The sequence below is a fragment of the Oreochromis niloticus genome, linkage group LG3, assembly GCF_001858045.2.
Source record: "Oreochromis niloticus isolate F11D_XX linkage group LG3, O_niloticus_UMD_NMBU, whole genome shotgun sequence".
In the NCBI taxonomy this organism is placed as follows: Eukaryota; Metazoa; Chordata; class Actinopteri; order Cichliformes; family Cichlidae; genus Oreochromis; species Oreochromis niloticus.
Window position 1 is genome coordinate 1,909,826 of NC_031967.2, and position 27,000 is coordinate 1,936,825.

The following is a 27,000-nucleotide window of genomic DNA, read 5'->3' on the forward strand; positions in this document are numbered from 1 at the left end:
CCTGTTGAAGTGGTACAATATAAAGAGAACTGAAAATGATGTTAGCATGAGCTTAGCACATTTTAAGGGTAAATGGAATGTGGTTTTAATTGCTTGGAGGCTGTTTCCACTTACAGGGTGATAGGTTCCACTGGGGTCCACACAACCACAGTCTCTCAGTTCCACACATTTGTCATCACTGAGAATGAAGCCAGGGTTACACTCACAACCCTCCACACACACTTCCTCACAGCCAGGTGGTCCCACCACGCCAAGACATGTCTCAGGACATGAACTCACACAAAGGGAGTAGGAGCTGTTGGGAGGACAGGTGAGAGCTGTGTGGACAAACACAGGGATGAACAATAATGAGAGGGAACAATGGTGGACAAATGGCAACAGAGGAAGGGGGGGGGGGGGGGGGTAGGATGATTCAAAGACAGGGCATCTAGGTATCTCATATTGATTTTACTTTGTGCAGTGTCATAAATGAAAGGATAGACAATATTAACGGCATTGTTCGTTTTAAATTGGTTTCAGTATTGTGCACTGTATCTTAACCTCTCCTCCATATACAATTATAAATATGATTATAAGTTCAATTATAATGTTGGTCAGCAGGATGTAATATATGTTAGTTATATTTACAGGTGGACAACTTCCAAAAAGAGAACCTACGGCATGCATCCCATTTAAAAGGTATTATTCAAGCTTTATTCATTCATGCTTCAGAATGGGCTCATCAAGCCAATGGGTGATGTCACTGTGACTATGTTTTATATACAGTTTATGATGTTCACAGCTGATATTATATTAACTATCATATACATATAGATATATTTAGTATATCTCATATTCAAACTTACAGCAGAAGTCTGGAGTCCTCCATGGGTAGACTTTGGCTCAGCACTATGACATGCGTCAGTGTAGGCCTGGAGCTGGTCACACAGCACGTGCTGCTGGCCATTGAACTGACACATGTCAAACACACAGCTTTGGAAGAATGGAGTGGATTAACTACACTGATGCACTCCCTGTAACAGAGAAAACATTCACTTAGTTTAGGCAGGAAAAGGCAGAGGCTCATATATACTGAAATCTGATTTTAAACATACAAACAAACAAACTAATTTGGGGGTGAAACAGTCAACAACTCTTGCATTAGTTTAGCAACAATTCACTAGCTGGGGCCACATGCTCATTTACATTGACAGTGTTTCTATTAGAAAAAGGTAATGGCTTAACATGAATTGAACTGCGGTTTGGGGAAGGCATCGTGGGACTGGCGGCGCCTGGGCCTGGCAGATCCCCAAAAAGGCATCCCCTAGAAGCAGCAATAACTGTGCATTGTGAAGGTCAAATACTCTGCAGTAATAATTCAAATTTAATTCCAATTTATTATACAGCACCAATCACAACAACAGTCGCTCAAGGCGCTTTATATATAAGGTAGGCCCTACAATATACATACAGAGAAAAACCCAACAATCATATGACCCCCTACGAGTAAGCACTTTGGTGACAGTGGTAAGAAAAACTCCCTTTTAGCGGGAAGAAACCTCTGGCAAAACCAGGCCCAGGGAAGTACAGCCATCTGCTACGACTGGTTGGGGTGAGAGAAGGAAAGCAAGACAAAAAACGTGCGCAGAGAGGGCGAACGCAAAGTGACAACGCCACCCAAAGGAGAGATTATAACTGGTAGGCAGGCCAGCAAAGATGAACAGACCATGGCCTCAACAAGGTGGTCAAGGTTCCAGTGGAGTGGATGAGCTCGGAAAACTAGAAGGAATGGCGGGAGAAGAGATCAAAGCAAATTTCGGACAACAAAAACCTTAATAGATGAATGCAGAGAACCCTTGATCAGGTAGCGATGTGGCTCAACTCTGAACTGAGGCTCTGACAGTGACGCATGCCTGGATTTAAGACTTGAGGTAATGTTTGACGCCTCTTAAAAGTTGAGCTTGTCAAGGTGGAGAAGATGGAGAAGGAGTGCCTGGCTGGTTAATTTAGTTGGGTAAGGTAGCGATAACTACTATGCCAATTCGGAAAGGAACAGAGGTGATGGTAAGTAGTTTTGGAAGGGCTGGCTGAATTGAAAGACTGGTTAGAGGAGAAGAGCCTTCCATAATGATAACCCCCACAACCAGCAGAGAGCTGAGTAGAATTCAACTGAACCACACAGAAGATGATAATGCCATTTGGATGTTGTCAGAACCTCGAGTCAGTTTGGAGATCTGTCTCTAATGACTGTGTCAAGAAGGGAGAATTTAGATGATGCTAGTGAAAGCACATGAGAAGGCAGAAGTAAGGAATTATGCGCATGGCGGAGATTAGATGTCTTAAAAGGAGTCATAGCAGACAGAATGTGGCATCCCAACACCATGAGGAGTCACCGGCGCTTTGCGAAGGCAGAAAAGATGGCATCCCAGTACCCACTTTACTACTGTGTTTGCAAATGACCGATATGGAAACAAAGACTGGCAACACGGTGTTAGTTGTTGTTGAATGCACAATGTATATCTTGTGAAAGATGGATAGAATCATGGAAACTGGCATCCCAGTGGGAAAGCATGGTGCTGCAATTTGCGAAGGAGTGATAGTGGGAAGGGAAACTGGCAGCTTGTTGGTAGAAAGCTTGCTGCTGCGATTGCGAATGAGGGACGAGAACCTGGCATCCCGGTGCCAAAAACCTGCTGTTGGATTTGCAAAAGAGCGATAGAGAGGGAGAACCTGTCATCCTGGTGCCAAAGTATCCTGGTGCATTTGTGAAGGAGGATAAAGGGAAGGGGAATTGGAACCTTGTTCCAGCTCACTTTTGCATTAGCAAAAAAGGGATATAGAACAAACCTGGCATCCCAGTGCCAGATGGGTTCGTTACAGCATTACAATAATAGTATTGAAAAGATTTTTTAGTATTTACAGGTCAGTTGGGTGATTACCAGCCATTCTGCCATTTATTTCAAGATCTTTCAAAGTCAGAAAAAACCTTGTAAATCCAGGAATCCCATCAGTTTAACCCAGTCGATAACCAAAAGTGGAGGGGTTGTGAATTCTTACCGGAAGGGTCCAGTAGGGTCTGTAATTTTACCACATTTCTCTGGTTTTACAACTTCAGTTTCCAAGTTGGGGTCACAGTCTGGATCAGGCTTTGTTCCCGGGGTACATCTGGTCAATACAATACGAAACACAGTTACATTCTCTTCAGTGTGTCAGGAGGAGTCCGACAGTAAGGTAACAAAGACATAACCATAAGAAATCCAAAAGACAGTAAGATAAATGTGTTTGAACTCACGAGTCATCTTCATCCTCTTCGGTCTGCCAGCTGTTCCCAAAGTCATTGCTATTTCCTGCCACAGTGCCATCTGGTTTGGTGAAGTCATTGTCTGGGTCCCATCATAGTCACCACAAAGGCCAACATTTGGTCATAGTAGGAGCTGGTAGGACAAAGTCAAGGCAGGATATGTAGGATTAAGATAACAAAGTCTTAAGAATATTTGCAATGTTTAATAAGGTGTTTCTTGGCCTTTATTGTAATTTTAGAAACAAATGAAGAGAATGCAAAAATCTCTGATACAATAACCAGGGCATCGTTAGTATTTATTAAAAGTTGCATGTGTCCACGAAATGCACACAAATGGACTGCTATGTTTTTTTAGTTTCCACAACATACATAAAACAACTGGTGACATTCAGCAGTTTAGATTGTTATCTATCAGAGTTTCTTCAGATCATTAGGTTATGGTTGCATCGGAGGAAAGTGGCCATCAAAAAAAGAATGATGTAGCAGTGGAGACGGTGGTCAGGTGTATTGTATGAGTGTGCGAAGCAAATAAAAAGAAGTTCTGCAATATCAAAATAGTTCAAATCAATATTTATACTAACCTGGGAACTGAGATCTGGGCATAATGGTTTCCATCCCAACGCACCCTCAGGCCAAAGGATGTTTGAAGGGTGATGAACTGACCAGCAAGACTAATAGACATGAGAGGAGAGGGGGAGTGGGGCAGAGCCACCCGTACTCCGTTCACCTGATTCAGTGATGAAGAAAAAGATAATATAAAGATGTTAAACAGACTGTGTAAACTTCTAATTGGTGGACAGGTCAGGGAGTATAAAAGTAGAAAGAGTGTGGAGTGTTCAGTATATCAGGCAAAAACTGACTTTGTACAGTTTTAACAAGCAAGAAAGATACTGCTTGATGCCTATCACACTGTGTTATCTTTGGCATTTGTATAGGTTCAACTGACAACATGGGACAAATCTGTTTTTTGGCAAGGTGTTAGCAACAAATTAACTAAATATATAATTTCACATTAGTTGTTTTGCTAAATGTCAGTTATGTGTAGACATAAGACATCCATGGTGATGATACAGCTGGTGTCTGGGATGTGTATTGGCACACATTTTACCTAAAGATGGGAAATACAACAGATAGTAATTCATTCATACACTGACCAGTGTTGTACTGCTCTTCATCAGGGTCACAGTAATTCCATCCACTGTCACATATAGCTTCCTCAGGTATGACACTCCTGCAACTCCTCTCTCTTCATTCTTTGCCTCCACAGAGAACCAAGGGCCTGCACAGAGAAGACCACGACAATCAGGAATATTGTGTGTTTATATTAAAGGTTAAAATTGGCGGATATTGGCATTAACATACAAACCATCACTGACATTCAGTGTCTTCTTTTTGCAGCAAACGTGAATGAAAACAACATGTGTCATGCTTTGTGATGAAAATAATGAATGAGTAAATTTAGCTCATTTAAACTTGAATTAATTAGTGGGTGTGGCAAGACTAGAACAGGTGCAATGAAACCCAAACATCTTAATAAATAAATGTCTGAATTGGTGTGTACCTGTGCTGTTCCTACAGGTTCTGGCCAGTGTGTAAGTACAGGTTCCCATGAAGGTGTAGTACTTCTTGTCAAAGGTGTTGTAGTGTGGATCCCCAGAAACTACACAATCCTGGAAGCCTGAGAGAGGGACAAACATCAGGAACATCAGACTGAAACACAGATGAAGCCACTGTAGAACAATTACCTAATAACAGTGCAGTTCACTGCTGCTTTGGACCTATAATGGCATTAAAATAGATGCAAAGAATATATCATTTCCTGACTAGACAAAAATTTGTATTATTTGCATTTCTTTTTTTCAACTCTGTGATTCTGTATTACGAAGAAATGCATGTAACAAGTGTTGTTATAGACAAACTGTACAAAAGAGAGCAAAAGAAACATAACAAAAACACACAAACATTTCACTGTTACTGAAAGTGAAGACAGCTCTGGGTTGTGCTTCTCTCGCTTCCATTACTCAGTCTAACTGTGTATATTAGAGCAGGGACAGAAAATGCTAGTTTGAGAACTTTGACAAAGTCTGCAGCATCACATCAAACACAGTTGCAAAACTTTTCAGGTTGGCAGTCCAACCCATGAGATCTGGAAACCTACTTAGAATATAATGTCTACAGCTTTACTTTGTTTTGTTTTTTAGGTGTGAACATAACAAACATACTCGTAGGATAGCAGCCCAGCTCTCCATCCTGAAGTTTACATTCATGCATTGGGGGGCATTCAGAGGCTTCACAGGTAATTCCAGCTGCACCACACCAACATTTCGCTTGCAGTCTTCCTCAAAAAACTCCTCTCCAGGCTGACAGACAGGCAACAAAATTGACAATTCAGCATAGCAGGCACAGATGATTCTTTGTAAATCATTATATACATGTATGTATGAAAATGTTGTTTTAGAGAGGACATAAAGACACTGCAAGTGACCTGACTTGAAATACAAAGGACCAAATGATTCACTGCCGGCCTATCAGACCCACTTCACCATACCTCATAATACTGGCCGTTCGTGTGGTTGCAGCCACACATGTTCTCCTTAACGCACTTGCCAGCACTCAGGACGTAGCTGGGATCACACACACAGGACTCAGAGCAGGGACCAGAGCAGGAGGGGGTTTTCCAAAGCATGTTTCCTGACAAGGATCTGCACAGGGTTCGTAGTGGCTGTTTGGGGGGCAGTTCAGTGCTAAGGAGACCACAAGAGGTTGAAGTTAGTGATAGGAGACAAAAGTATGTGCTGCTTAAAATATAAAATCACAGCTTTTTATAAGAAAAAAAAATGTGTCTTTGGCACTTCCAGCTGTGTTGTCTTCTGTGTAACTAGATTGTTTGAGTTTGATGGTAACCCAGTCTCCTGCAGCCTCTTGGCATATGTTGTCTGCCCAACTAGGTATGCTAAAGCAGCACTCCCTCAGTTAACTTTAGTGAGTAGAAAGCCCGTATGAAGTACTCTTCCTCAAGTCAGAACTGACATAAACTTCTTTGTGTGATTTTCTCCCAACTACTCAGCCGAGCTGATTTTACCTAAAGATATTTTACTACTAATTAAATCATTTGTCCTTCTAATACTCACGGCAGAAGGTTTCATTCCTCCATGGTCCAAGGTTGACCCCACGATCTTGGCATTCATTGACATAGGCTTCAATGGCTTCACACAAAATGGGCTTGGCTCCATCCAGCTCACACAAGTCAAAGACACAGTCCCTGAAGTAATTCTGAGAACAAACAATCACTTTGTTACAATGCTTTATATTGTCTGACCATCTAAAAGCACAAATTCAAATTATTCCACTATTACTAACATCACATTTTCAACCCGAGTACACACACACATACACAAATGCAACAAGCAATGCACTATCCTCTACATGAACATACATTGGGGTTGACTTTGCGATGGCACACAGCAAAAGGTCCATTTTTGTCCAGCAGAATGCCACAATATCCAGAGCTTTCATACAGTTCCTGTTCTTCTTTATTGCACCCAGGGATGGTAGTGTTGGGTTTCTTATTGCATCTGTCAAGACAGACTTTCATCTTAAGAACATTTGTCTTTTGTCAATGGTAAATGTTTCTTTACACTTGCATCTCTGCAATACTCACTCTGGATTCATGTTCCAACTGTGTCCAAAGTCATTGGCATTTTCAGCTAAGCTTCCATCTGGTTTGCGGAAGTCATCTTTAGTATCTCCATCATAGTTGCCACACAGGCCACACAGCTTGTTCTGATAGCTGCAGATTACAGTAAAATAATTGTGTTGGAGTCTTATGCAAGAAAGACTAACAACTCAGTCAGAACTACATCTTACAACGTGTTTTAATTCCAGCCAAGTTGCTTTTCAACAGTAGACTAAACCCCACACATTAGTAAGACTAAACGATCGGACATGCACATTTGATGCGTTTGACAGCATCAGCATAGAATGAACTAGTCAGGAAATGATAAGTTTTGTGTGATTCTGTCTTGAAATTTTGAGTGAGCTGTTTGTGTTGCTCCTGCTAAATTACTTAAATAAACTATCCTAGCTGTGCCATTAATCTCTGTCTTTATCACCTTACTACTGGTTACAGATAAAGGAGTCATGTTCAGTATATGAATATGTGTTATTGTTTTAGTTGTATTATTAGGGATGTAGATTTCTGGACTGGTGAATTTTTGATTAAAACACCATTTTATAAGGAAACCGTGAATTTGGTCTTCACTCACTCTTCGATCACTTTGATGTCCATGAAGGTGTTTCCATCATAGCGAACCGTCACACCAAAGTTCATGGAGACAGTGTAGTGTTTTCCTGACTTGAACACAGAAATACCAGGGGCCGGGGACAGTGGCAGATTGACATTGGTCCCATTAACCTGTGTGGGAAAATAGGCACAGTACATCAAATCTGGCCAACATTTTCATTTTTGAATTACCTATGTCACAACATTACTATCTGTAAATAAAAATAAACGTTCCCTCATCATGCCAATGATGTATGAACAACAGTCCCTCTCTGAGAGGGCCATGGCCGCCCACTGAGATCTTGCCTGACCGGTCAAACGCAGCTGCCGGCGTTAGAAGTGAGAGTGGATCGAAGCTAAAGGCATGGAAGCCCAAGAAGCAGTCGACCAGAACGATACCCAAACCTTAAATTGCATTGTACGAGATCTAACTGGGGCTCCCGGTGGCCGCTTGGTCCCAATCGGAGACAAAAATGGATGAGTCCTCCTCACTGCAGCTGAGCAACCCACGTTGAGTCAAACAGTTCTGCGATACTTTAAACCAGCCCGAGCCACTCCACCTGTTTGAGGCCGAAGAACTTGCACCCTCCATGGATTTTCTTCTTGTCGATATCGGACAAATCAGCGATGCCAAAGTCAAGACAGCGATCCAACTCCTCAAGAGTGGAAAGGCTGCTGGCCTGGACGAGTACCTCCCCATAATCCTGAAGCACGACGAAGCCCAGTTGGAAGCTGCCCTTAGAAGACCCCTAAACACCTGCTGGTCAACATCGTGTGTACCCTATGATTGGACAAAAGGCGTCATCACCAAACTTCCTACGAAAGGCTATTTGGGCGACTGTAAGAACTGCCGGGGCATCATGCTGCTGTCGGTACCCAGGAAAGTGCTTTGCCTCGTTCTTTTAAATTGGCTACGACATGCAGTGGACGAACGATTGTGAGAAGAGCTTGCTGGCTTTCAGAGTGGCCAGTCGTGCGTCGAGCACATCTTCACCCTCCGCATGATCATTGAAATTTCAACGACTTCAAGAAGGGTTTTGACAGCGTCCATCAGCCGACTCTATGGGCTATTCTACGTCAATATGGAATCCCCCAGCAGTTTGTAGACACCCTTTGTGGTCTCTACTCCAACTGCTGCTGCTGCGTCCGGACAGATGATTTCTGAATGGATTTCTTCAAGATCAATACTGGCGTCCGACAGGGATGCATGCTATCGCCTTTCCTCTTCCTGTTGGTAATTGACTTCATCATGCAACGATCAGTTGACCAAACTGGCATCGGTGTCCCCTGTCACGAACAATCTCACTGACTTGGACTTCGAGGACGACATTGCCCTGCTGGGGTCGACTCAGGAAGACCTCCAAGAGTTAACTGCGGCTTTGCAGAGGGAGGCGATGAAGAACGACAACCAAGAAGACGAAGGTACTCCAAGTTGGTTACGCATGTTCCTGTTGATCAACCAACAATGTGCTGAAGAGGTGGATAATTTCACATATTTCGAAAGCATCATCTCGAATGATGGGATCCCTGATCAAGATGTAGACTTCACAGTAGGGAAGGCGGCCGGGGTCTTCCGACGTCTCCAATTCAATTCATTTCAATTCAATTTTATTTGTATAGCGCCACATTACAACAACAGTCACCTCAAGGCGCTTTATATTGTAAGGTGGACACTACAATAATACATACAAAGAAAAAAACAACAATGATATGACCCCCTATGAGCAAGCACTCTGGTGACAGTGGCGTCTTTTAACAGGAAGAAACCTACGGCAGAACCAGCGAAAGCAAAGCCGACCGAAGATCTCATGGCGTCGAACGTTTATGGATGATCTGAAAACCGTTGACATTGCCTGGGATGAAGTTGAAGCAGTCGCTGCTGACCGACATCGATGGAGATCGTTAGCTGCCCGATGTGTCGCTCGGTGTAGGAGAAACTAAGTGCAAAGTGTAAGTGCAAGTTTCTTTCCATGGTCAATTGCAGTGGTTTTCAGAAGTGTTCCTGAGCATGTGCAGTGATTTGTACCACATAATAATGTTTGTTTGTAATGCAGTAGTGCCTGATAACGTGATAGTGTGATTGGGTTTGACATGCAAAACATCCTGTTTCCTCCTCTCATGTCTTACCTGCACAGTGCCACCTTTGAGAATGGAGATCTTTACCATCTGTGCGTATACATGTACGGCCTTCACATAGGAGATGGTCGGCCTGTTATACCGGTTATCATTGTCAGTATGGACCTCAAAGTAGGGCACAGTTGTGTCATTGCATGGACTAGACATCAGATAGCTGCAGTTGCCCATGAAGTCATATTTGCGTTTGTCAAAGCTGGTGTAGTGTGGATCACCAGATGCGACGCACGTGGATGTACCTAAAGGAATAATAAATAAGAAATTGTAATTTCCACACTGTCAACTATCAAGTTATTCCGACTGACTGTAAAGCACAACACAAGGTGCTCCTTTTGCTGATGTAATTTATTACAGTGCATTAAATCACAGTTGAGCACCAGTCCAAATACTGTTGTCTTGAGGTGTGGCTAGACCATCCATTCCTTAAATGATACTTTCTTAAGGTGCAAGGGATCATTCCAGTCCAAATTCTTTAATATTTCAACAAACATTATTACCTTTAGGATAGCAGCCTGCAACACCATTAACCTCTCGACACTCTTCAGTGGGGTCACAGGAGTTATCAACACATTCCAAAGTGTAGTTCCCTGCACAGCGACACAACTTTGTGCAGCCGTCTCCAAATACAATCTCACCAGGCTGGATAAAATGAACACAATCAGTACTGAGAAAGTATACTGTATGTCTGTAAATGTACACAGTACACAGTACTAACTAGGACATCTGACCTCATAATAGTTATTGTTGTCATCTAAACAACCACATTTGTCCAATGGCACGCAGTGCCGTCCTTTGAAGACAAAGCCTGGTTTGCAGAAACACCCAGTGATGCAGGAGCCAGAACAGTTGGTAGAGGGTTCCATACATGTAGGAATGCAAGCTGGACCGCACTCTATATACTCTGCGTTAGGTGGACACAGGTCTGTACAGAAAGAATAAGGATTACTGGAAACTGAGTAGATACGATTTCCTGAACAAAAAAGGTAGGAAGTTATTATGCAGTCTTAACAAACTCAGTCCAAACTAACAATATCAGTAGAGACAGTGGAGGTTTGGAGCACCTGTTGCTAAAATGACTGCATTTATTTACTGCATTTCTAAGACCAGTCGGATAAACCACTTGACACCATAATCCACATCCATGCATTCATGCAGCTGTTTCTCTGTCACACTCACTCACTGATAAACACATGTATCGCAGATTGTGGAGCCGCTGTATAAGATGGATAACTGGCTCAAGCCTCAATAGAAGCCTCAATAGAAATATAATATATCCTATAGATGTATGTGAAGCTGTGTGATTAATATACCCAGAGGGTGGCATTCATATTCTCCATCTTGTAGTTTGCAGCTCTCAGTAGTTGGGTTACAGCTGGTGTTATGACACTGTAGCAGACCTCCACTGTGGCACGTACACTTTTGTTCACAACCCTCCAAGTACCAGTCATCGCCCACCTGACAAATGTACACAGAATGCAAAAAATAATCAGAAAATTTGTCATGTAATTCTCTCTTGTATGTCCCATGAATATAAAGATCTAAATGATAAATATCATTTAGATCCAAATGAGAGAAATATAACTGGTAGGCAGGCGAGTAAAGATAAACAGCCCATGGCCTCAATAAGGTGGTAAGGAATCCAGAGAGTGGAGTGGATGAGTTCAGAAAATTAGGAAGGAATGGCGGGAGAAGAGATCAAACCAAATTTCAGACCATGAAAGACCTTAAAGATGACTCGTGTGGAGCCTGGATGGATGCATGTCTGGATTTTAAGACTTGAGGTAATGGGTTGACGCCTCGTAAAAGTTCCCGTGAGATTTCTAATATAGATTTGGATTCAAACCAGGGATTCTGTATGCCACTAACTAATTAAGCCAACCTACACTCATTTATTTACTGATTTTGTGCTTGCTAAATTTGGTGGCTCCAGTATATAAATGCTCTTACATAAACACAAATGCTATAACACCAGTGTCTTTTAAAGTCAGGTAAAATACAGTGTAAACAACATAATCTGTGCTTGATAAGTTGAAAGTAAAAACCTTTGTTGTAAAACCAGTATTTTTGTGCCAACAGCTCACTGCAGTCTATGCACCCTTAATTTAGCTGAGTTTTGATTTCTTTTGTACTGTAAGGTCTTTGTGCCCTTTTGGTGTCTCTCCTGTTGAAGTGGTACAATATAAAGAGAACTGAAAATGATGTTAGCATGAGCTTAGCACATTTTAAGGGTAAATGGAATGTGGTTTTAATTGTTTGGAGGCTGTTTCCACTTACAGGGTGATAGGTTCCACTGGGGTCCACACAACCACAGTCTCTCAGTTCCACACATTTGTCATCACTGAGAATGAAGCCAGGGTTACACTCACAACCCTCCACACACACTTCCTCACAGCCAGGTGGTCCCACCACACCAAGACATGTCTCAGGACATGAACTCACACAAAGGGAGTAGGAGCTGTTGGGAGGACAGGTGAGAGCTGTGTGGACAAACACAGGGATGAACAATAATGAGAGGAGACAATGGTGGACAAATGGCAACAGAGGAAGGGGGGGGGGGGGGGGGGTAGGATGTATCTTAACCTCTCCTCCATATACAATTATAAATATGATTATAAGTTCAATTATAATGTTGGTCAGCAGGATGTAATATATGTTAGTTATATTTACAGGTGGAGACAACTTCCAAAAAGAGAAGCTACGGCATGCATCCCATTTAAAAAGGTATTATTCAAGGCTTTATTCATTCATGCTTCAGAATGGGGCTCATCAAGCCAATGGGTGATGTCACTGTGACTATGTTTTATATACAGTTTATGATGTTCACAGCTGATATTAATATTAAAATATCATATATCATATAGATATATTTAGTATATCTCATATTCAAACTTACAGCAGAAGTCTGGAGTCCTCCATGGGTAGACTTTGGCTCCAGCACTATGACATGCGTCAGTGTAGGCCTGGAGCTGGTCACACAGCACGTGCTGCTGGCCATTGAACTGACACATGTCAAACACACAGCTTTGGAAGAATGGAGTGGGATTAACTACACTGATGCACTCCCTGGAACAGAGAAAAACATTCACTTAGTTTAGGCAGGAAAAGGCAGAGGCTCATATATACTGAAAATCTGAGTTCAAACAAACAAACAGACAAACTACATTTGGGGTGAAACAGTCAACAACTCTTGCATTAGTTTAGCAACAATTCACTAGCTGGGGCCACATGCTCATTTTACATTTGACAGTGTTTCTATTAGAAAAAGGTGAATGGCTTAAACATGAATTGAACTGCGGTTTGGGGAAGGCCTCGCTGGGTACTGGCGGCTCCCGGGCCTGGCAGATCCCCAAAGAAGGCATCCCCTAGAAGCAGCAATAACTGTGCATTGTGAAGGTCAAATACCTCTGCAGTAATAATTCAAATTTAATTCCAATTTATTTATACAGCACCAAATCACAACAACAGTCGCCTCAAGGCGCTTTATATATAAGGTAGGCCCTACAATAATCAGTGTTGGGACTAACGCGTTATTAAGTAACGCGTTACAGTAACTACGTTATTATTGTGGTAACGAGCACGGTAACTAGTTATTATGCCAAAACCAGGAACGCGTTACTCGTTACTGGGATTTAGATAGGCTCGTTACTCGTTACTTCGTGTGGTGGATATCGCGGAGCTTCCACAGATTCAATAACATTAGCAAGTGGTGGAGGCCAGCAGGTGGATGAAGGAAAAGGGAGGCAAGAGGAGAGACCCGAAGCGGCCGCCGGTCCGCGTGTCAGGTGAACTGAACTTCAGGTAAGAAGTTATGACCTGCAGTCTATCGGAGTCAGATATAAACCAAGTTTAGGTGGAGTTTATTTTCGGTATGCTGACATTTTCGTACTGCGTGCTAGCTAGCATGACAGAGTTTCTATACAGCTGGGTGGGTGCTATGTTACTGATGCTGAACTTTATTTTGTTCATACGGTTAATTATTAGAGTTGCCAACCGTCCCCTAAAAAACAGAATCGTCTGGTATTCAGAGAAAATATTACGCGTTTCGTACTGAGGTGAAAAGGAACACAGTTTGTCCCGGACTTCAGCTACAATGAAAAAGACACAAAGCTGAAGCTGCACAGCTGCCTCTTCTTCTCTCATTCTCTCCTGTTTCTACTTCAATCATGAAACTGATCAATGATCAGCTGATCGGCTTTTCTCTCTTGTTTATTTATCGCCCACTTTGCGCCAGAAAGAGGAAACCAGCGGATGTCGCGTTAAACAACAGCAGCACGTTTAAGCTTGATCAGCTGTTGTTAGAATTTATTTAATATTAATTTCTAGTATCAGCTGATGTTTGCTGGAGCCACAGCTGTAAAGCTGCTGGTCATGATATCGGTTTGGTTATCTGGTGAGAGGGAAACATGCAGATGAAACCAGGAGATGTCCTTACTGAATCATCAGAGCTGAACAGGTGATGGAGAAACAGGTTTACCTTTTAGGTGACATGAATGAGTTGAAGGGAAGTTATGAACTGTTTCTGAGAGACAAATAACACCAGGATCCTTTTCTAAGTAGCTGACAGCTGGTAACTGTGCAGGGGCGGGTCTAGCAAAGTGTTGCCAGGGGGCCAGGTAGGGCATTAACAGGGAAAGGGGGGCACAAGGAAATACTTTTCTTTATTATTCTCATTTAAAATGTCTCGCTTTTAAAAAAAATAATTATCTGAGTCTTACAACAAACAACTGATAGATTGATACATATATACCATCAGAACAGTGTACATCACTGTCACAACAGTGTTTGTTTTCATTCAAAGGCTTTATGATTTTTCCTATAATGGTGGGCCGGTCTCTAGTCAAAATGCCCGGGACGATTTTTTTGTCCCAGTCCAGCTCTGTATGCAGCTCATCTGCAGTCTGGTGTTACCTACATCTTCCTATTCAGAAGGCAGAATTTCCAAGTTCTGAGTACAATCAAAAGCACCACGACTGCAGTTTTTGTGTTGGATGTAAAAAGCAGGCTAGAATCATGGCGGCGGTCAAAGACGGTCCAGGCGTGGGATTTCTCTCGTGGAAATGTGCACATTATTTTTTCCTTTCTATTGGTAGGTGGCACAGTGCACTTGTGGCAAGTAAGCAAGATAGAAGACTGGTACTCTTGCTGGGTATCCAGTTACGGAAGCAACACATTAACAAGAGAATTCTGAGTAAAACCAAAGTTACTTTCCCTAGTAACTAGTTACTTTGAAAGTAACGAGTAACTTGAAGTAACTGAGTTACTTTTTTAGAGAAGTAACTAGTAATGTAACTAAGTTACTAATTTAAAGTAACTTACCCAACACTGACAATAATACATACAGAGAAAAACCCAACAATCATATGACCCCCTACGAGTAAGCACTTTGGTGACAGTGGTAAAGAAAAACTCCCTGTTAGTGGGAAGAAACCTCTGGCAAAACCAGGCCCAGGGAAGTACAACCATCTGCCACGACTGGTTGGGGTGAGAGAAGGAAAGCAAGACAAAAAACGTGCGCAGACAGGGCGAACGCAAAGTGACAACGCCACCCAAAGGAGAGGATTGTTGGGTCTGTTCCCACAAACCCCGCTAATTCTAGAGACTTATTCATCATGAATGAAAACAAGACAGTCGGCGATCGATCGATTACTTGCGCAAGGGAGGCCTCCTCTGTGTCCAGCATGAAATGACCCCGATGAGGACCTCCTCTCGCTGGCTTTTATTGACAAACTTCAAACAATAGTTTACAAAACACCTCCCCTCGCAACCCCCTTTGGTTACAAAGACAAGGCACTGTATGTATGTATATGCAGGTATGTGTGTGTGTGTGTGTGTGTGTGTGTGTGTGTGTGTGTGTGTCCTCCTGCTGACCAAAGGGTCGTAAACGCAGGAAGCTTACATCAAAGGAAGTAGATCTTCCAGATAGGATGTATCTGCTATAAAACCTCCCCCAACACAAAGTGGTTAGAGGTGCTCAGGATCAAAGGAATAGCTTTGATAATACTGCTTGAACTAAGACTGTACAAATTTAAGAAACACAATGGCAACATTCAACAATTAGACCTAACAAGGATTATAACTGGTAGGCAGGCCAGCAAAGATGAACAGACCATGGCCTCAACAAGGTGGTCAAGGTTCCAGTGGAGTGGATGAGCTCGGAAAACTAGGAAGGAATGGCGGGAGAAGAGATCAAAGCAAATTTCGGACAACAAAAACCTTAATAGATGAATGCAGAGAACCCTTGATCAGGTAGCGATGTGGCTCAACTCTGAACTGAGGCTCTGACAGTGACGCATGCCTGGATTTTAAGACTTGAGGTAATGTTTTGACGCCTCTTAAAAGTTGAGCTTGTCAAGATGGAGAAGATGGAGAAGGAGTGCCTGGCTGGTTAATTTAGTTTGGGTAAGGTAGCGATAACTACTATGCCAATTTCGGAAAGGAACAGAGGTGATGGTAAGCAGTTTTGGAAGGGCTGGCTGAATTGAAAGACTGGTTAGAGGAGAAGAGCCTTCCATAATGATAACCCCCACAACCAGCAGAGAGCTGAGTAGAATTCAACTGAACCACACAGAAGATGATAATGCCATTTTGGATGTTGTCAGAACCTCGAGTCAGTTTGGAGATCTGTCTCTAATGACTGTGTCAAGAAGGGAGAATTTAGATGATGCTAGTGAAAGCACATGAGAAGGCAGAAGTAAGGAATTATGCGCATGGCGGAGATTAGATGTCTTAAAAGGAGTCATAGCAGACAGAATGTGGCATCCCAACACCATGAGGAGTCACCGGCGCTTTGCGAAGGCAGAAAAGATGGCATCCCAGTACCCACTTTACTACTGTGTTTGCAAATGACCGATATGGAAACAAAGACTGGCAACACGGTGTTAGTTGTTGTTGAATGCACAATGTTATATCTTGTGAAAGATGGATAGAATCATGGAAACTGGCATCCCAGTGGGAAAAGCATGGTGCTGCAATTTGCGAAGGAGTGATAGTGGGAAGGGAAACTGGCAGCTTGTTGGTAGAAAAGTTTGCTGCTGCGATTGCGAATGAGGGACGAGAACCTGGCATCCCGGTGCCAAAAACCTGCTGTTGGATTTGCAAAAGAGCGATAGAGAGGGAGAACCTGTCATCCTGGTGCCAAAAGTATCCTGGTGCATTTGTGAAGGAGGGATAAAGAGAAGGGGAATTGGAACCTTGTTCCAGCTCACTTTTGCATTAGCAAAAAAGGGATATAGAACAAACCTGGCATCCCAGTGCCAGATGGGTTCGTTACAGCATTACAGTAATAGTATTGAAAAGATTTTTCAGTATTTTACAGGTCAGTTGGGTGATTACCAGCCATTCTGCCATTTATTTCAAGATCTTTCAAAGTCAGGAAAAAACCTTATAAAATCCCAGGAATCCCATCAGTTTAACCCAGTCGATAACCAAAAGTGGAGGGGTTGTGAATTCTTACCGGAAGGGTCCAGTATGGTCTGTAATTTTACCACATTTCTCTGGTTTTACAACTTCAGCTTCCAAGTTGGGGTCACAGTCTGGATCAGGCTTTGTTCCCGGGGTACATCTGGTCAATACAAATACGAAACACAGTTACATTCTCTTCAGTGTGTCAGGAGGAGTCCGACAGCAAGGTAACAAAAGACATAACCATAAGAAATCCAAAAGACAGTAAGATGAATGTGTTTGAACTCACGAGTCATCTTCATCCTCTTCAGTCTGCCAGCTGTTCCCAAAGTCATTACTATTTCCTGCCACAGTGCCATCTGGTTTGGTGAAGTCATTGTCTGGGTTCCCATCATAGTCACCACAAAGGCCACACATTTGGTCATAGTAGGAGCTGGTAGGACAAAGTCAAGGCAGGATATGTAGGATTAAGATAACAAAGTCTTAAGAATATTTGCAATGTTTAATAAGGTGTTGCTTGGCCTTTTATTGTAATTTTAGAAACAAATGAAGAGAATGCAAAAATCTCTGATACAATAAACCAGGGCATCCTTAGTATTTATTAAAAGTTGCATGTGTCCACGAAATGCACACAAATGGACTGCTATGTTTTTTTAGTTTCCACAACATACATAAAACAACTGGTGACATTCAGCAGTTTAGATTGTTATCTATCAGAGTTTCTTCAGATCATTAGGTTATGGTTGCATCGGAGGAAAGTGGCCATCAAAAAAAGAATGATGTAGCAGTGGAGACGGTGGTCAGGTGTATTGTATGAGTGTGTGAAGCAAATAAAAAGAAGTTCTACAATATCAAAATAGTTCAAATCAATATTTATACTAACCTGGGAACTGAGATCTGGGCATAATGGTTTCCATCCCAACGCACCCTCAGGCCAAAGGATGTTTGAAGGGTGATGAACTGACCAGCAAGACTAATAGACATGAGAGGAGAGGGGGAGTGGGGCAGAGCCACCCGTACTCCGTTCACCTGATTCAGTGATGAAGAAAAAGATAATATAAAGATGTTAAACAGACTGTGTAAACTTCTAATTGGTGGACAGGTCAGGGAGTATAAAAGTAGAAAGAGTGTGGAGTGTTCAGTATATCAGGCAAAAACTGACTTTGTACAGTTTTAACAAGCAAGAAAGATACTGCTTGATGCCTATCACACTGTGTTATCTTTGGCATTTGTATAGGTTCAACTGACAACATGGGACAAATCTGTTTTTTTGGCAAGGTGTTAGCAACAAATTAACTAAAGATATAATTTCACATTAGTTGTTTTGCTAAAATGTCAGTTATGTGTAGACATAAGACATCCATGGTGATGATACAGCTGGTGTCTGGGATGTGTATTGGCACACATTATACCTAAAGATGGGAAATACAACAGATAGTAATTCATTCATATACTGACCAGTGTCGTACTTGTCTTCATCAGGGTCACAGTAATTCCATCCACTGTCACATATAGCTTCCTCAGGTATGACACTCCTGCAACTCCTCTCTCTTCATTCTTTGCCTCCACAGAGAACCAAGGGCCTGCACAGAGAAGACCACGACAATCAGGAATATTGTGTGTTTATATTAAAGGTGAACATTGGCAGATATTGGCATTAACATACAAACCATCACTGACATTCACTGTCTTCTTTTTGCAGCAAACGTGAATGAAAACAACATGTGTCATGCTTTGCGATGAAAATAATGAATGAGTAAATTTAGCTCATTTAAACTTGGATGAATTAGTGGGTGTGGCAAGACTAGAACAGGTGCAATGAAACCCAAACATCTTAATAAATAAATGTCTGAATTGGTGTGTACCTGTGCTGTTCCTACAGGTTCTGGCCAGTGTGTAAGTACAGGTTCCCATGAAGGTGTAGTACTTCTTGTCAAAGGTGTTGTAGTGTGGATCCCCAGAAACTACACAATCCTGGAAGCCTGAGAGAGGGACAAAGATCAGGAACATCAGACTGAAACACAGATGAAGCCACTGTAGAACAATTACCTAATAACAGTGCAGTTCACTGCTGCTTTGGACCTATAATGGCATTAAAATAGATGCAAAGAATATATCATTTCCTGACTAGACAAAAATTTGTATTATTTGCATTTCTTTTTTTCAACTCTGTGATTCTGTATTACGAAGAAATGCATGTAACAAGTGTTGTTATAGACAAACTGTACAAAAGAGAGCAAAAGAAACATAACAAAAACACACACATAAACATTTCACTGTTACTGAAAGTGAAGACAGCTCTGGGTTGTGCTTCTCTCGCTTCCATTACTCAGTCTAACTGTGTATATTAGAGCAGGGACAGAAAATGCTAGTTTGAGAACTTTGACAAAGTCTGCATCATCACATCAAACACAGTTGCAAAACTTTTCAGGTTGGCGGTCCAACCCATGAGATCTGGAAACCTACTTAGAGTATAATGGCTACAGCTTTGCTGTGTTTTATTTTAGGTGTGAACATAACAAACATACTTGTAGGATAGCAGCCCAGCTCTCCATCCTGAAGTTTACATTCATGCATTGGGGGGCATTCAGAGGCTTCACAGGTAATTCCAGCTGCACCACACCAACATTTTCGCTTGCAGTCTTCCTCAAAAAACTCCTCTCCGGGCTGACAGACAGGCAACAAAATTGACAATTCAGCATAGCAGGCACAGATGATTCTTTGTAAATCATTATATGCATGTATGTATGAAAATGTTGTTTTGGAGAGGACATAAAGACACTGCAAGTGACCTGACTTGAAATACAAAGGACCAAATGATTCACTGCCGGCCTATCAGACCCACTTCACCATACCTCATAATACTGGCCGTTCGTGTGGTTGCAGCCACACATGTTCTCCTTAACGCACTTGCCAGCACTCAGGACGTAGCTGGGATCACACACACAGGACTCAGAGCAGGGACCAGAGCAGGAGGGGGGTTTTCCAAAGCATGTTTCCTGACAAGGATCTGCACAGGGTTCGTAGTGGCTGTTTGGGGGGCAGTTCAGTGCTAAGGAGACCACAAGAGGTTGAAGTTAGTGATAGGAGACAAAAGTATGTGCTGCTTAAAATATAAAATCACAGCTTTTTATAAGAAAAGAGATACGTCTTTGGCACTTCCAGCTGTGTTGTCTTCTGTGTAACTAGATTGTTTGAGTTTGGTGGTAACCCACTCTCCTGCAGCCTCTTGGCATATGTCGTCTGTCCACTAGATATGCTAAAGCAGCACTCCCTCAGTTAACTTTAGTGAGTAGAAAGCCCGTATGAAGTACTCTTCCTCAAGTCAGAACTGACATAAACTTCTTTGTGTGATTTTCTCCCAACTACTCAGCCGAGCTGATTTTACCTAAAAATATTTTACTACTAAATTAAATCATTTGTCCTTCTAATACTCACGGCAGAAGGTTTCATTCCTCCATGGTCCAAGGTTGACCCCACGATCTTGGCATTCATTGACATAGGCTTCAATGGCTTCACACAAAATGGGCTTGGCTCCATCCAGCTCACACAAGTCAAAGACACAGTCCCTGAAGTAATTCTGAGAACAAACAATGGCTTTGTTACAATGCTTTATATTGTCTGACCATCTAAAAGCACAAATTCAAATTATTCCACTATTACTAACATCACATTTTCAACCCGAGTACACACACACATACACAAATGCAACAAGCAATGCACTATCCTCTACATGAACATACATTGGGGTTGACTTTGCGATGGCACACAGCAAAAGGTCCATTTTTGTCCAGCAGAATGCCACAATATCCAGAGCTTTCATACAGTTCCTGTTCTTCTTCATTGCACCCAGGGATGGTAGTGTTGGGCTTCTTATTACATCTGTCAAGACAGACTTTCATCTTAAGAACATTTGTCTTTTGTCAATGGTAAATGTTTCTTTACACTTGCATCTATGCAATACTCACTCTGGATTCATGTTCCAACTGTGTCCAAAGTCATTGGCATTTTCAGCTAAGCTTCCATCTGGTTTGCGGAAGTCATCTTTAGTATCTCCATCATAGTTGCCACACAGGCCACACAGCTTGTTCTGATAGCTGCAGATTACAGTAAAATAATTGTGTTGGAGTCTTATGCAAGAAATGCTAACAACTCAGTCAGAACTACGTTTTACAACATGTTTTAATTCCAGCTAAGTTGCTTTTCAACAGTAGACTAAACCCCACACATTAGTAAGACTAAAAGATCAGACATGCATGTTTGATGCGTTTGACAGCATCTGCATAGAATGAACTAGTCAGGAAATGAGAAGTTTTGTGTCATTTGGTCTTTAAATTCTTAAAGTGACAATCAGTGAGCTGTTTGTGTTGTCCCTGCTAAATTACTTAAATAAACTATCCTAGCTGTGCCATTAATCTCTGTCTTTATCACCTTACTACTGCTTACAGATAAAGGAGTCATGTTCAGTATATGAATATGTGTTATAGTTTTAGTTGTATTATTAGGGATGTAGATTTCTGGACTGATGAATCTTTGATTAAAACACCATTTTATAAGGAAACCGTGAATTTGGTCTTCACTCACTCTTTGATCACTTTGATGTCCATGAAGGTGTTTCCATCATAGCGAACCGTCACACCAAAGTTCATGGAGACAGTGTAGTGTTTTCCTGACTTGAACACAGAAATACCAGGGGCCGGGGCCAGTGGCAGATTGACATTGGTCCCATTAACCTGTGTGGGAAAATAGGCACAGTACATCAAATCTGGTCAATTATTAGCCAACATTTTCATTTTTGAATTAAGTATGTCACAACATTACTAACTGTAACTAAAAGGAAACGTTCCCTCATCATGCCAATGATGTTTAAACAACAGATTCAGTATTAAAAAAAGAAGAACAACATAAAAAATATGATTATTTTCATCTTGATTCCACTCTGACCCATTTCAATAACAATTGAACAATCGTAAGGTAGACCCTACAATAATACATACAGAGAACAAACCCAACAATCATATGACCCCCTAAGAGCAAGTACTTTGGCGACAGTGGCGTCTTTTACAGGAAGATACCTTTGGCAGAACCAGGCTCAGGGAGGGGCTGAGAGAAGGACCTAACTCTAACCTCTAACCTATTTGGAACTCGACTTCTCTGAATGTTAGCAATAAGATCAGACTATTGAACTCTATCGTCATTCTGACTGCACTGGACGCTAGCGAAACCTGGCGCTCAACAAATGCGATCATTCAAGGCCTGAACGTGCTTCAACAACGTGGCCTGCAGAGAATCCTGAGAACGAAGAGTTCTTACAGCGAGTAGGCCCCCGGCCTTTAGCCGGTGCTGTTGCAGAAAGGTTCTTTCCACTTTAAGTGTAAGTGCAAGTTTCTTTCCATGGTCAATTGCAGTGGTTTTCAGAAGTGTTCCTGAGCATGTGCAGTGATTTGTACCACAGAATAATGTTTATCTGTAATGCAGTAGTGCCTGATAACGTGATAGTGTGATTGGTTTTGACATGCAAAACATCCTGTTTCCTCCTCTCATGTCTTACCTGCACAGTGCCACCTTTGAGAATGGAGATCTTTACCATCTGTGCGTATACATGTACGGCCTTCACATAGGAGATGGTCGGCCTGTTATACCGGTTTTCATTGTCAGTATGGACCTCAAAGTAGGGCACAGTTGTGTCATTGCATGGACTAGACATCAGATAGCTGCAGTTGCCCATGAAGTCATATTTGCGTTTGTCAAAGCTGGTGTAGTGTGGATCGGCAGATGCGACGCACGTGGATGTACCTAAAGGAATAATAAATAAGAAATTGTAATTTCCACACTGTCAACTATCAAGTTATTCCGACTGACTGTAAAGCACAACACAAGGTGCTCCTTTTGCTGATGTAATTTATGACAGTGCATTAAATCACAGTTGAGCACCAGTCCAAATACTGTTGTCTTGAGGTGTGGCTAGACCATCCATTCCTTAAATGATACTTTCTTAAGGTGCAAGGGATCATTCCAGTCCAAATTCTTTAATAATTCAACAAACATTATTACCTTTAGGATAGCAGCCTGCAACACCATTAACCTCTCGACACTCTTCAGTGGGGTCACAGGAGTTATCAACACATTCCAAAGTGTAGTTCCCTGCACAGCGACACAGCTTTGTGCAGCCGTCTCCAAATACAATCTCACCAGGCTGGATAAAATGAACACAATCAGTACTGAGAAAGTATACTGTATGTCTGTAAATGTACACAGTACACAGTACTAACTAGGACATCTGACCTCATAATAGTTATTGTTGTCATCTAAACAACCACATTTGTCCAATGGCACGCAGTGCCGTCCTTTGAAGACAAAGCCTGGTTTGCAGAAACACCCAGTGATGCAGGAGCCAGAACAGTTGGTAGAGGGTTCCATACATGTAGGAATGCAAGCCGGACCGCACTCTATATACTCTGCGTTAGGTGGACACAGGTCTGTACAGAAAGAATAAGGATTACTGGAAACTGAGTAGGTACGATTTCCTGAACAAAAAATGTAGGAAGTTATTATGCAGTCTTAACAAACTCAGTCCAAACTAACAATATCAGTAGAGACAGTGGAGATTTGGAGCGCCTGTTGCTAAAATGACTGCATTTATTTACAGCAGGGGTGTCCAAACTCCGGCCCGCGGGTGTCCAGTTTTAATTGGCCCGCAAGTAATTTTATAAATAGAATAGAATATGGTCCGCACTTCAACTTTTGCTTGAGTGTATTGCACTTCTTAGTTTTAACAACAGGGGGAGCTACTGTTGAGCAAGGCAGTTGCTCCACCAAAAAGGACAATCACAGAAGAAATTTACCCCCAAGTTACTAAACATGGCAGAACCAAAGAAGCGAACGGTAGAAAGTAAGTGCAGAAAATTTCAGACACGGTGGGAGAGTGAATATTTCTTCAAAGAATTCAAGGGGACGTGTGTCTGTTTGATCTGCACTGAAACTGTGGCAGTTATGAAAGAGTATAATGTATGACGTCATTATGAAACCAAACATCAGGCCTATGCATCCTACACTGGTGCTGAGCGAGAGCAGAAATTAAAGCAAAGGGTAGCTATCCTGCGGGGTCAGCAACAGTATTTTTTTCGTGCTCAAATTGTCCAGAAAAAGGCTCCAATAGCAGCTATGAGGTCGCCCAACTCATGGCAAGACATGGCAAGCCTTTTTCAGATGGAGACCTCATAAAACACGGCCTCGTTAAAGTCACCAAAATAATGTGCCCTGTAAAAGTGCAGGACTTCAACAACGTCAGCATGTCGAGAAATCCAGTTGTGTGACGCACTGAAGACTGTCAGCCAACATTAAACTGCAACTGTCTGATAAAGCTGTGCTTTTGATTTTTACTCCATCGCATGCGATGAGAGCATCGATGCCACAGACACCGCACAGCTGCTAATTTTTTTGCGGGGAGTGGACGAGAGCACGAGCACTTTAGGTGAGTAAAAAATATATTCCACAGTACCCGTGTGTTAATATGCAGGTACACATGCTTCAAATATCAATAATGCGCATCAATTCTGTCACTACCCTGCTTTTGCGCACCACTTTCTTATATGCGTTTTTCTTGTTAACACACAGAGTACACATCGCTGTGTACAGCGCACGCACACGCAAAGTCAGCTGATCTCATCTGATGCAGATTTGCTCCTTGATCAAGTGACATTTGTCCGGATTTTTGGCACGAGTGGCGTCGGACCAGAACCGCGGCTGGATGGCCCCATTTACATACCCAGCGCAGCTGATACTCCAGAATAATTTACTGAAATTATATGGACTCCTGTTATTAAGTCCAGTTCAGTCTGTTAATGTTGATAACGGTTTCAAACGAACGTTAATAGGTGTGTTGCTAAGCCTAATAACGTAAATAACAAACTTGAAATTTACCCGTCCCATTTTCCCCTTTATTGTTTTTTCTCTGTGCTGTAAATCTTCTGTCCAAGAAGAAATCTGCTGCTGTTCTGAGAATGAGCTACCAAAGCTTTTTCTGAATAAATCAATAAAGATCCATTTATGGAAAGCTGTGATGAAGGCAGTTTTGTCTTTAATTATATTCAACAATATAACATATTTGACCACTTTTAAGTGATTTTTCTAACTTTAATACAGTAAAGTTAAGGTTATATACCTAATTTCTAGTAAGTGGCCCAGCCCCTCCTATATTTTTATGTATGTGGCCCTCAGTGAAAAAAGTTTGGACACCCCTGATTTACTGCATTTCTAAGACCAGTCGGATAAAGCAGTTGACACCATAATACACATCCAAGCATTCATGCAGCTGTTTCTCTGTCACACTCACTCACTGATAAACACATGTATTGCAGATTGTGGAGCCGCTGTATAAGATGGATAACTGGCTCAAGCCTCAATAGAAGCCTCAATAGAAATATAATATATCCTGTAGATGTATGTGAAGCTGTGTGATTAACATACCCAGAGGGTGGCATTCATATTCTCCATCTTGTAGTTTGCAGCTCTCAGTACTTGGGTTACAGCTGGTGTTATGACACTGTAGCAGACCTCCACTGTGGCACGTACACTTTTGTTCACAACCCTCCAAGTACCAGTCATCGCCCACCTGACAAATGTACACAGAATGCAAAAAATAATCAGAAATGTTGTCATGTAATTCTCTCTTGTATGTCCCATGAATATAAAGATCTAAATGATAAATATACATTTGGATGCAAACCAGGGATTCAGTATGCCATTAACTAATTAAGCCAACCTACACTCATTTATTGACTGATTTGGGGCTTGCTAATTTTGGTGGCTCCAGTATATAAATGCTCTTACATAAACACAAACGCTATAACACCACTGTCTTTTACAGTCAGGTAAAATACAGTATAATAAACATAATCTGTGCTTGATAAGTTGAAAGTAAAAACCTTTGTTGTAAAACCAGTATTTGTGTGCCAACAGCTCACTGCAGTCTATGCACCCTTAATTTAGCTGAGTTTTGATTTCTTTTGTACTGTAAGGTCTTTGTGCGCTTTTGGTGTCTCTCCTGTTTAAGTGGTACAATATAAAGAGAACTGAAAATGATGTTAGCATGAGCTTAGCACATTTTAAGGGTAAATGGAATGTGGTTTTAATTGTTTGGAGGCTGTTTCCACTTACAGGGTGATAGGTTCCACTGGGGTCCACACAACCACAGTCTCTCAGTTCCACACATTTGTCATCACTGAGAATGAAGCCAGGGTTACACTCACAACCCTCCACACACACTTCCTCACAGCCAGGTGGTCCCACCACACCAAGACATGTCTCAGGACATGAACTCACACAAAGGGAGTAGGAGCTGTTGGGAGGACAGGTCAGAGCTGTGTGGACAAACAGAGGGATGAACAATAATGAGAGGGGACAATGGTGGACAAATGGCAACAGAGAAGAGAGGAATTGATTATGGAGGGTGAGTAGGATGATTCAAAGACAGGGCATCTAGGTATCTCATATTGATTTTACTTTGTGCAGTGTCATAAATGAAAGGATAGACAATAATAACGGCATTGTTCATTTTAAATTGGTTTCAGCATTGTGCACTGTATCTTAACCTCTCCTCCATATACAATTATAAATATGATTATAAGTTCAATTATAATGTTGGTCAGCAGGATGTAATATATGTTAGTTATATTTACAGGTGGAGACAACTTCCAAAAAGAGAAGCAATGGCATGCACCCCATTTAAAAAGGTATTATTCAAGGCTTTATTCATTCATGCTTCAGAATGGGGCTTATCAAGCCAATGGGTGATGTCACTGTGACTATGTTTTATATACACTTTATGATGTTCACAGCTGAGATTAATATTAAAATATCTTATATCATATAGATATATTTAGTATATCTCATATTCAAACTT

General features: G+C 41.8%; 1 protein-coding gene and 1 long non-coding RNA gene across 2 annotated transcripts in view; both read right to left on the reverse strand.

Annotated features, from left to right (window-relative positions):
* Window positions 1–989: 989 nt before the first annotated feature.
* On the reverse strand, window positions 990–3,362 carry LOC109200476 (uncharacterized). Its single transcript, XR_002060655.2, has 3 exons — window positions 3,272–3,362; window positions 3,037–3,144; window positions 990–1,013 (listed from the first exon to the last, which is right to left on the reverse strand). It is a non-coding gene; the product is annotated as an uncharacterized LOC109200476 (long non-coding RNA).
* Window positions 3,363–4,422: 1,060 nt separating this feature from the next.
* Window positions 4,423–27,000, reverse strand: part of LOC109200475 (IgGFc-binding protein-like) — a 57,929-nt gene continuing 35,351 nt past the window's right edge. The window contains exons 43-72 of the mRNA XM_025906140.1: window positions 26,256–26,458; window positions 25,566–25,710; window positions 23,382–23,575; window positions 23,151–23,292; window positions 22,648–22,892; window positions 21,681–21,829; window positions 21,065–21,193; window positions 20,840–20,978; window positions 20,535–20,676; window positions 19,952–20,148; window positions 19,625–19,763; window positions 18,962–19,078; window positions 18,555–18,679; window positions 17,980–18,125; window positions 17,386–17,529; window positions 17,149–17,256; window positions 12,589–12,758; window positions 11,970–12,172; window positions 11,006–11,150; window positions 10,424–10,617; window positions 10,193–10,334; window positions 9,690–9,934; window positions 7,546–7,694; window positions 6,942–7,070; window positions 6,717–6,855; window positions 6,412–6,553; window positions 5,921–6,024; window positions 5,499–5,640; window positions 4,842–4,958; window positions 4,423–4,559 (exon numbers count right to left, since the gene is read on the reverse strand). Coding sequence (XP_025761925.1) covers window positions 4,423–4,559; window positions 4,842–4,958; window positions 5,499–5,640; window positions 5,921–6,024; window positions 6,412–6,553; window positions 6,717–6,855; window positions 6,942–7,070; window positions 7,546–7,694; window positions 9,690–9,934; window positions 10,193–10,334; window positions 10,424–10,617; window positions 11,006–11,150; window positions 11,970–12,172; window positions 12,589–12,758; window positions 17,149–17,256; window positions 17,386–17,529; window positions 17,980–18,125; window positions 18,555–18,679; window positions 18,962–19,078; window positions 19,625–19,763; window positions 19,952–20,148; window positions 20,535–20,676; window positions 20,840–20,978; window positions 21,065–21,193; window positions 21,681–21,829; window positions 22,648–22,892; window positions 23,151–23,292; window positions 23,382–23,575; window positions 25,566–25,710; window positions 26,256–26,458 — 4,622 coding nt within the window. The remainder of the gene's footprint in view (window positions 4,560–4,841; window positions 4,959–5,498; window positions 5,641–5,920; window positions 6,025–6,411; window positions 6,554–6,716; window positions 6,856–6,941; window positions 7,071–7,545; window positions 7,695–9,689; window positions 9,935–10,192; window positions 10,335–10,423; window positions 10,618–11,005; window positions 11,151–11,969; window positions 12,173–12,588; window positions 12,759–17,148; window positions 17,257–17,385; window positions 17,530–17,979; window positions 18,126–18,554; window positions 18,680–18,961; window positions 19,079–19,624; window positions 19,764–19,951; window positions 20,149–20,534; window positions 20,677–20,839; window positions 20,979–21,064; window positions 21,194–21,680; window positions 21,830–22,647; window positions 22,893–23,150; window positions 23,293–23,381; window positions 23,576–25,565; window positions 25,711–26,255; window positions 26,459–27,000) is intronic.